The 7,673-nt window shown below is 38.0% G+C and overlaps 2 protein-coding genes across 3 annotated transcripts in view; both read left to right on the forward strand.

Moving 5' to 3' along the window:
- Positions 1–2,621, forward strand: part of ap3m2 (adaptor related protein complex 3 subunit mu 2) — an 8,504-nt gene extending 5,883 nt beyond the window's left edge. The window contains exons 8-9 of the mRNA XM_016497937.1: positions 822–1,002; positions 1,717–2,621. Coding sequence (XP_016353423.1) covers positions 822–1,002; positions 1,717–1,817 — 282 coding nt within the window. The 3' untranslated portion in view covers positions 1,818–2,621. The remainder of the gene's footprint in view (positions 1–821; positions 1,003–1,716) is intronic.
- A 3,742-nt stretch (positions 2,622–6,363) lies between these two features.
- tet3 (tet methylcytosine dioxygenase 3) overlaps positions 6,364–7,673 on the forward strand; it is a 65,704-nt gene continuing 64,394 nt past the window's right edge. For both annotated transcript variants that reach the window (XM_016497954.1, XM_016497955.1), the window contains exon 1: positions 6,364–6,859. In XM_016497954.1, coding sequence (XP_016353440.1) covers positions 6,494–6,859 — 366 coding nt within the window. In that variant the 5' untranslated portion in view covers positions 6,364–6,493. The remainder of the gene's footprint in view (positions 6,860–7,673) is intronic.

Here is a 7,673-nt window from a genome sequence, read left to right on the forward strand (position 1 = left end):
ACTATTTAGAGTCCCAGCCTCAGAGGAGACAGAGAGCAGTGGATTTATTGATTTATTTACTGCTGCTGCCACACAGATCTAAAATAAACATGCGATTTATTTCCCAGCTGTTTACCTTCACAGACATAACCGACTGTTTTTGTAACTCATGTGTGTTTTTAACGTAAACTTGTGTGTGAATGAGAACTTAGTTTAGTACTCACATGCTGTGACAGCCGCTTTCTGTCCGTGTGCTTCGGAGGTGTTCTCTCAGAAAACCGTATATCAGAAGTTTAAACTAATATTGTTTAAAACGCATGATTTCAGCGCGATAAACATGATAATCAGAACCAAAACAGATGTTTTTAGCAGGTCCGAGTTGTAATGGCACAGCTCTATTCTGGAAAAGGGGGCGGGGAGCAGCAGCTCATTTGCATTTAAAGACACAGGTACGAAAACCAGCGTGTTTCTGCTTCCACTAAAAATAGGCATTTTCAAAATGATATAATAAATGATCTGTGCAGTATTTTGAGCTGAAACTTCACAGACACATTCTGGGGACACCAGAGACTTATATTACATATTGTTAAAAAGGGGCATAATATGTCTCCTTTAAATCGGTTTGCATTTTATTTTCACACGTGAAGCTAGGACGTTCTCTGTGATCAAGTGATAATAATTAGTTCAATGATGACAAAAGTCAGGTCATAATAATTTACTAAATATGGGCTCATTTTTTTCTTCTTCTACATTTTGATCGAAACACACAGCAAAATATAATGCTGTTAGCACACGCATCGATCTTCTGATTTAGTTTAATGTGAATGTTTACCTGGTGGTAGCTGCATATAAATGATTCAATTATTCAATTTTTGCAGCTTTTGTCATGGGATGTGGGTAAGATAAACCCCCAGAAATTGCCCAGTTTAAAAGGATCTATGAGTCTCCAGACTGGAGCCTCCAAACCTGATGAAAACCCAACAATCAACATCCAGTTCAAGATTCAACAGCTGGCCATTTCAGGTACTGTAGATTAGTGGGTTCTTAACTGATTTTGCTTCAGATTTTACATAGGACTTAAAGTTGTTACCCAACACATTACTAAGATTGTTTAATAAGATAGCAGAATAACAAAAATCATATATATGATACACTATTGAAAGCATTTCAGCCGCACTAAAAGTTTTCAAACAGCAATAGTTATGGATTACATGTTTAAAAAAATATATGCTTAGGCTTTCAGTTCACATTTATTTCTGGATGCTTTGTGTATTAATTATGCACTGTAGAATTTGCCACATAGGATATAAAATGTATTGCATTCAAATATATAGTCTATTAAAATATCACATTTGTTTCGGTTACCTTGAGGATTTTCTTCTGTTAAAATAAAGGTGAACAGAGAAATTTTCACAGTTGACCTTCAGTCAGTAAATTGTTTCTTTAATCTTTAATGTAATAAAGCACAATTCTGCATATGAATGAGCAATTGAGAACATTCATGACAATTTTATTATGTGGCCTGGAGATGGAGCTGTTTTGATTCAGAAACGGATGGTTTGTGCAGCTGCTGATGTAACATGGCACTGTAGGACAGAGCATTTCAAGCTCACGTTGACTGATGGTCATTGATTTAGTGCTTTTAGCAGTCACAACCTTTCCCCAAAGACTCTATCGTGCCAAATACATACCTGTTTTGCAACTGACATGTTTGCTTTCTGCTTTTTCACCCAACAGGTCTGAAAGTAAATAGGTTGGACATGTATGGCGAGAAGTACAAACCTTTCAAAGGCATCAAATACATGACCAAGGCTGGCAAATTTCAAGTCCGAACCTAGATGACCTCATTCTTCTTCCATTCCATAATTTATTCAATTGGTCTACGGCAAAATGGGGACAAATAGAGGGAACAAGTTTGAGTAAATACATGTCCTTTGGAATGCATTTCAGGATCAATTCAGGAAAATGTGTAAGACTGTCGGCCATTAATGGGAGCATGTGACGTCCAGAGAGGTGATACTGTTATTAACACTATCAAAATGTGCTTTTACAGGTCCATCCAAGTGAAAGGGACAGTAACTACATTTCTGAGCCTCATCTTATTTAAAAACTTTCCGTCCATTTTATTTGCAGCTTCTCTGGATGACTGTTGCTCTCAAACCTCCATCTACTCTTCATACCCTTTTTTAGTTTATTCTTTATTGCCAGTTTTATAACTCTCTCCTTTACACTGTATTTCCATCTTCACATTTCTGAGTCTCATTCCTTCATGAGATGGAGCTGCACTATTCTGTATTGATCTGTGCTCTCCTCCTCTGAGAAGTGAGGCGATAGGTGACTCATTTCTGCATTGCAGAACAATAATCTATTATTACCATTACAGACTGACTTTGTCCACAATGATTGTGTGCAAATTAAACCATTTCTAAATGGTTAAACACTGAACTTTTTCTTTGTTTGTTTACTGTAGTATTTTGACAGTATACATCTTTTGTTTTAATGTGTTTCTTTTACTATTTATTGCCTATCTGATAATAATCAAACTATTTAAAGCATAACTGACCATAACAATCTATAATAATGCGATACGTGATGCTTGATTGTTCATTGTCTAATGTTTTACCCTGAATGCAACATGCATTAAAAACGATGGACTTGATACACAGTACTTGCATCCATCCAGTCATATAAAGTGCAGTTTTAGAGATTTGATGATTTGCATATGGATGGCTTGCTTATGGATACTGATTGAAATATACACTGAGTAGGAAATATGTGAATTTTGTTTTTAGCTTCTTTTGATGTTTTCTTTCCTCCATACTGTTTTTCAGATAAATACAACTGTTTACAGTGCTATGAAATAAAAAGAAAATATATATATATATACAAAATGCCTCATGTTTGGCAGCATGCTTCTCTTAAACCAGGTGAACTGTAGAAACACTGATTAAATAATACACATATTATGTTAATATCTAGAGATTAACTTGTCACCGTGTGGAAAAGATGGTTTGGCAACGTGATATACCATCGAGACTTGAAGAAAGCATTTAACGTTTTGCTTCCCTTAAGTTTTGCTCAAATGACATTAGTCACTGCGATGACGTAATTTTAACCCCCTCGGTCCAAGATACTCTGAACTCCATTCCGCAACTTACTTCAGTCTCTCGCCGCCTCGCCTTCCTCCTCCTCATCTCTTTTAACTCTAAAACTTATATAAAGTACATAGACGAGACATAGAGGAAAGTTAAAGGGTCTGTCCCATAATGAAATAGCAACTTTTTTCGTCTCGCGTAATTCGCCATGTCATGCCTTGACTGTTCAGCAGGTTTTAACCCGTTCAGCAAATTAACTTTTCATGTTTCTCTCATTTGCACTGCATTTTAAGATAAAACGTAATGACGTTTTGGTCATGTGGAACGGTATATGCATGTACTGTTTTTAAGTAAACCATTTTAATCTAAATGGGATTTGACAAGACGCACAGAGAAGGTTTCCATCGCTTGGTAAGTCCTTGCATTTTATTTCTTAACATCTGGAAACTTTTACTGTTTGAAAAAAGGTATACACTTTTAGTTTTACAAGAATGAGTGTTGGGTATTCCCCTGTGTAAGTTGTGTAAGTCCCCAATGAGGTGATTAGCGCAATACACATCGACTACTAATAACTTCCGACTGTATTATGTGATGATAAGAATGAGAACTATTAATGTAACTACACCAGAAAACATTGGAACTGTCGTTGTTATAATGTAGCGAATGCGTTACAAATGCAACATTCTATTTCTGTAGAACTTGTATTTTTTATTTTTTTTACTTTGGAAGAAATTGCCCCCGCCAGCGCTGTAACGCGCGCCCCGGGGTGTTGTTTTCTTTATTGGGTGGGTGGGGGGCTTGCTGATGTGTCGTTTCTCTCACCCTTCCAAGGAAAACTCACTTGTTTGTCGACATAAATCGGAAAAGCTAATACAGGCGTTTATGTGCCGTAGTGTATTTTTAGTGGTTTTTTATTTTTATTTGTACACCTTTTCCTCAGCTCTCCCTTTTTGCCGCCAGTTAAAGCGCCAGGCTGAGCGAGGAGCCACGTGCTCAAGTCTCAGAGCGCGTGCGACACGCTTGACTGGACTGGTTTTTATATGTGGGCCGTTTAACGATAATGCAGGATTCCTTAGTAGTCAACGGAAGCCAGGGTATTAATACGTTTCGTTTGGCCCTTTTAATAGGGTTCAGACTGATTTACTTGCTCTTTGCTACTCAGAATGACTGTCATTTACTTGTCATTCAAAAAATCGCGGGGTGAGTTATAACACCGTTAGCCATTTACAAATTAGCTACAAGGGTGAAATTGCCATGTTACCACCATCCTTCTGTAACATTCAAAAACAATTCCACATGTAAGTATAATTTCACGTCTAACTAGTTGTATCTAAATCAGCAGGTTTTGTTCTTTGATTCTTTGATTTGATATCTCCAGTCAAACTTAAATCTACAATATAAAAACTTGACTGACATGGTCGAGGAGGACTGTAACAATTTCCAGTGTACTTCTGCTGGACTCACAAAAGACTGCACAAGATGGGACAATAGTTGTGAACAATACGCGCGCATATATTGTCTCTTATGTTTTTAGAATTATTGATTCTGTGTGCGTGCCACATTCGTTTCCCGTTTTATTTGCTGTTTTCTTCTGCTTTCTATAAATGCACAGAGTTTTACACGGGTTAGGGACACGTTGCAGGCTATATATGTAAATTATGTTAGCAGATGAACATGGAAATATTATATAAAAGTTTAAGAGCGCGAAAAACTATTTTGCTGACTCGAGCGCTTACATTCTGCTTACGCAAGCATTGTCACATCGTGTTCAGCTGTCATGAAATAAAACAATCAGCCTACTCTTTATATAGCCTAGTACCTGGCAGAGTTTTACACGGGTTAGGGACACGTTGTAGGCTATATATGTAAATTATGTTAGCAGATGAACATGGAAATATTATATAAAAGTTTAAGAGCGCGAAAAACACCGAACTATTTTGCTGACTCGAGCGCTTACATTCTGCTTACGCAAGCATTGTCACATCGTGTTCAGCTGTCATGAAATAAAACAATCAGCCTACTCTTTATATAGCCTAGTACCTGGAACTATAACTGAAAAACACCAATAAGGTTATTTTGCTCATTCCCCAAATAAGTCCTGTAGTCTAGACTGTAAAACGTATATCTTAATATTAAAAGTCATACTCGCCATGCCTTAGAGGAAGAAGAGTGGATGACTTCCAGTTTTTTCTTTCGTGAGCGATGCTGCTTTAATTACTCTGCAGTATGTTGGAATTAATAATTATCGAAGCATGAAACGAGCCAGGGATTCCTCATTAAAGCGCTATTATCTCCACAGATACTTTATAGAATAAACAATGCGCCATTGCAAATCACAACGTTTCGTTAACGACTCCTCACGTATCTCAGCTACACAATACCTTAGCAACAATACACAATTCTTGCGCTGCGTGTCCCGTAGTTACCATTAAAACATTTGAGTTTATTGACGGCCCCCAAGCGCTGAACAAAGAGCGTCGAGCGTAAGTCCTGCATTGAGACTCATAGCGGACAAACAAAGAGCTGTGGAGAGCAACGGAGAGCTGTCTCGTGGGGATTCGCCATTCTAACCGAGAATTTGCTCACATTTCGCACGTAGTACCTGCCGTCATTCAGCACCTTTGTGTCTTGTGTGTTTTCCCCCCTTTGCACTTAATTGTAAGAGATTGTACAATGATCATGAGACTTCAGGCTGGTATTGGCAATATCTTTTGACTTACGACCTTTGATAGATAGATAGATATTCATATAGATAGATAGATATTCATATACGTAGATAGATATTCATATACGTAGATAGATAGATAGATAGATAGATAGATAGTTAGATATTCATATAGATAGATATATAGATAGGTTGATTTATTATACGTTATCATATTATAGTAATTTTAACAAAAACCTGTAATGGGCTCTTATATTTGATTGTAAAATATAATTCACTCAATATGCATATACATATATACAATAAATTCTGATTTATTTACAATATAGTTAATTTGACCAAAACTGAAATATATCTAAACCTTACTTTTTTCCCCCTCTCCATACAGTCCCCAAACTGCCTTAAGTGGCAATGACTTGAGCTGGTTTCTGTCTGCATCCAAATGACATCAAGTTTGTGTAACAGAGAGATGCTGTCCATCACCTGCAGCTGTATTCCGTACGTACCTGCACCTGCAGGTGAATGACGTCATGCCCAGAACTATCTCCTCAAAGTAAGGAGTTCCTCTTGTGCCCAGCGCCACCCTTTAAAACCCTTTCCTGACATTCTTCCCTGTGGCCCTAACTCAGCACTCACTCTTTATGGACTGGTCTGTGCTGTACTGTAAAGAACCTTATTTTTTACCTTGTATTTTTAAACTATTAGCAGCCACTTTTACTGCTCTCTTGTCCTGTAAGAGAGTGGGACCCTCAGTATGCACAAGCTGAGGGGAGGCCCTGGCCCTCCCATCCAGGCCATATATGAATTCTCTCTGGATGAGGAGGACCCTAAAGTTTTCCTCGGGGCCAGGAGTGCAAGGGTGGTGTCTCCTGCGGCCGACTACATCAGGTCTGAGCATGAGCAAGCCGGCATGTTCTCCTTGCCTCAGATGGAGGGCCAGGAACCGATGGAGCCTGTGGTACCCCTTAAAAAGAAAAGGAAGAGATGCGGCTTATGTGGGCCTTGCATGAGGAAGGAGAACTGTGGTACCTGCAGCAGCTGCCTGAACCGAAAGATCAGACACCAGATCTGCAAACTGAGAAAGTGTGACAAGCTGAAGAGGAGGAAGAGCCCATGGGAGGTAAAAGATACTACACTCCTGTTTTGTATTTAAAAAGCATGTTATATATCTATCCGTGTTGTCTGCTAGTGATGTTTGGAGGATTTAACACTCAAAGGCAGGGCTACAGCCATTACTTCCTGTTTATTAGCTGTTATTATTCCTCCTAGATGCATTCCTCACCTGTCCTGTCTTGACATGTCTCTCTATCCCTCCATACTTGCTTAGTTTGTAATGAAATACAGTAAACATGTCTCAAATGAGGATTGTCTGATTATTTTTATGTAGATTTCAAACATTAATGTGGTCCTTTCAATACAAGACATTCAGTGGTTTCACTTCCCTGTAGGTATTTTAATTGGTAACACTTTTAAATAAAATTCCATTTGTTAACATTAGTCAAGTATATTAGTTAACTTGAACTAACAATGAAAAATACTTGTTAAAAAATTACTAAAGGGGTGGTTGATTATGATTTCACTTTTTGAACTTTAGTGTGTAATGTTGCTGTTAGAGCATAAACAACTAGGGATGTTCATATTAACCGTTTAACCGTTAACCAAAAGTAAAAGAAAATTACAGATTAATACTATCAGTTAAAAAGGTTTAAAAGGTATTTTTTTAACCCCCTCGGTCCAAGATACTCTGAACTCCATTCCGCAACTTACTTCAGTCCATCGCCGCCTCGCCTTCCTCCTCCTCATCTCTTTTAACTCTAAAACTTCTATAAAGTACATAGACGAGACAGAGGAAAGTTAAAGGGTCTGTCCCATAATGAAATAGCAACTTTTTTCGTCTCGCGTAATTCGCCATGTCATGCCTTGACTGTTCAGCA

The sequence above is a fragment of the Sinocyclocheilus anshuiensis genome, unplaced genomic scaffold, assembly GCF_001515605.1.
Source record: "Sinocyclocheilus anshuiensis isolate Anshui unplaced genomic scaffold, SAMN03320099.WGS_v1.1 scaffold1276, whole genome shotgun sequence".
Classification (NCBI taxonomy): Eukaryota; Metazoa; Chordata; class Actinopteri; order Cypriniformes; family Cyprinidae; genus Sinocyclocheilus; species Sinocyclocheilus anshuiensis.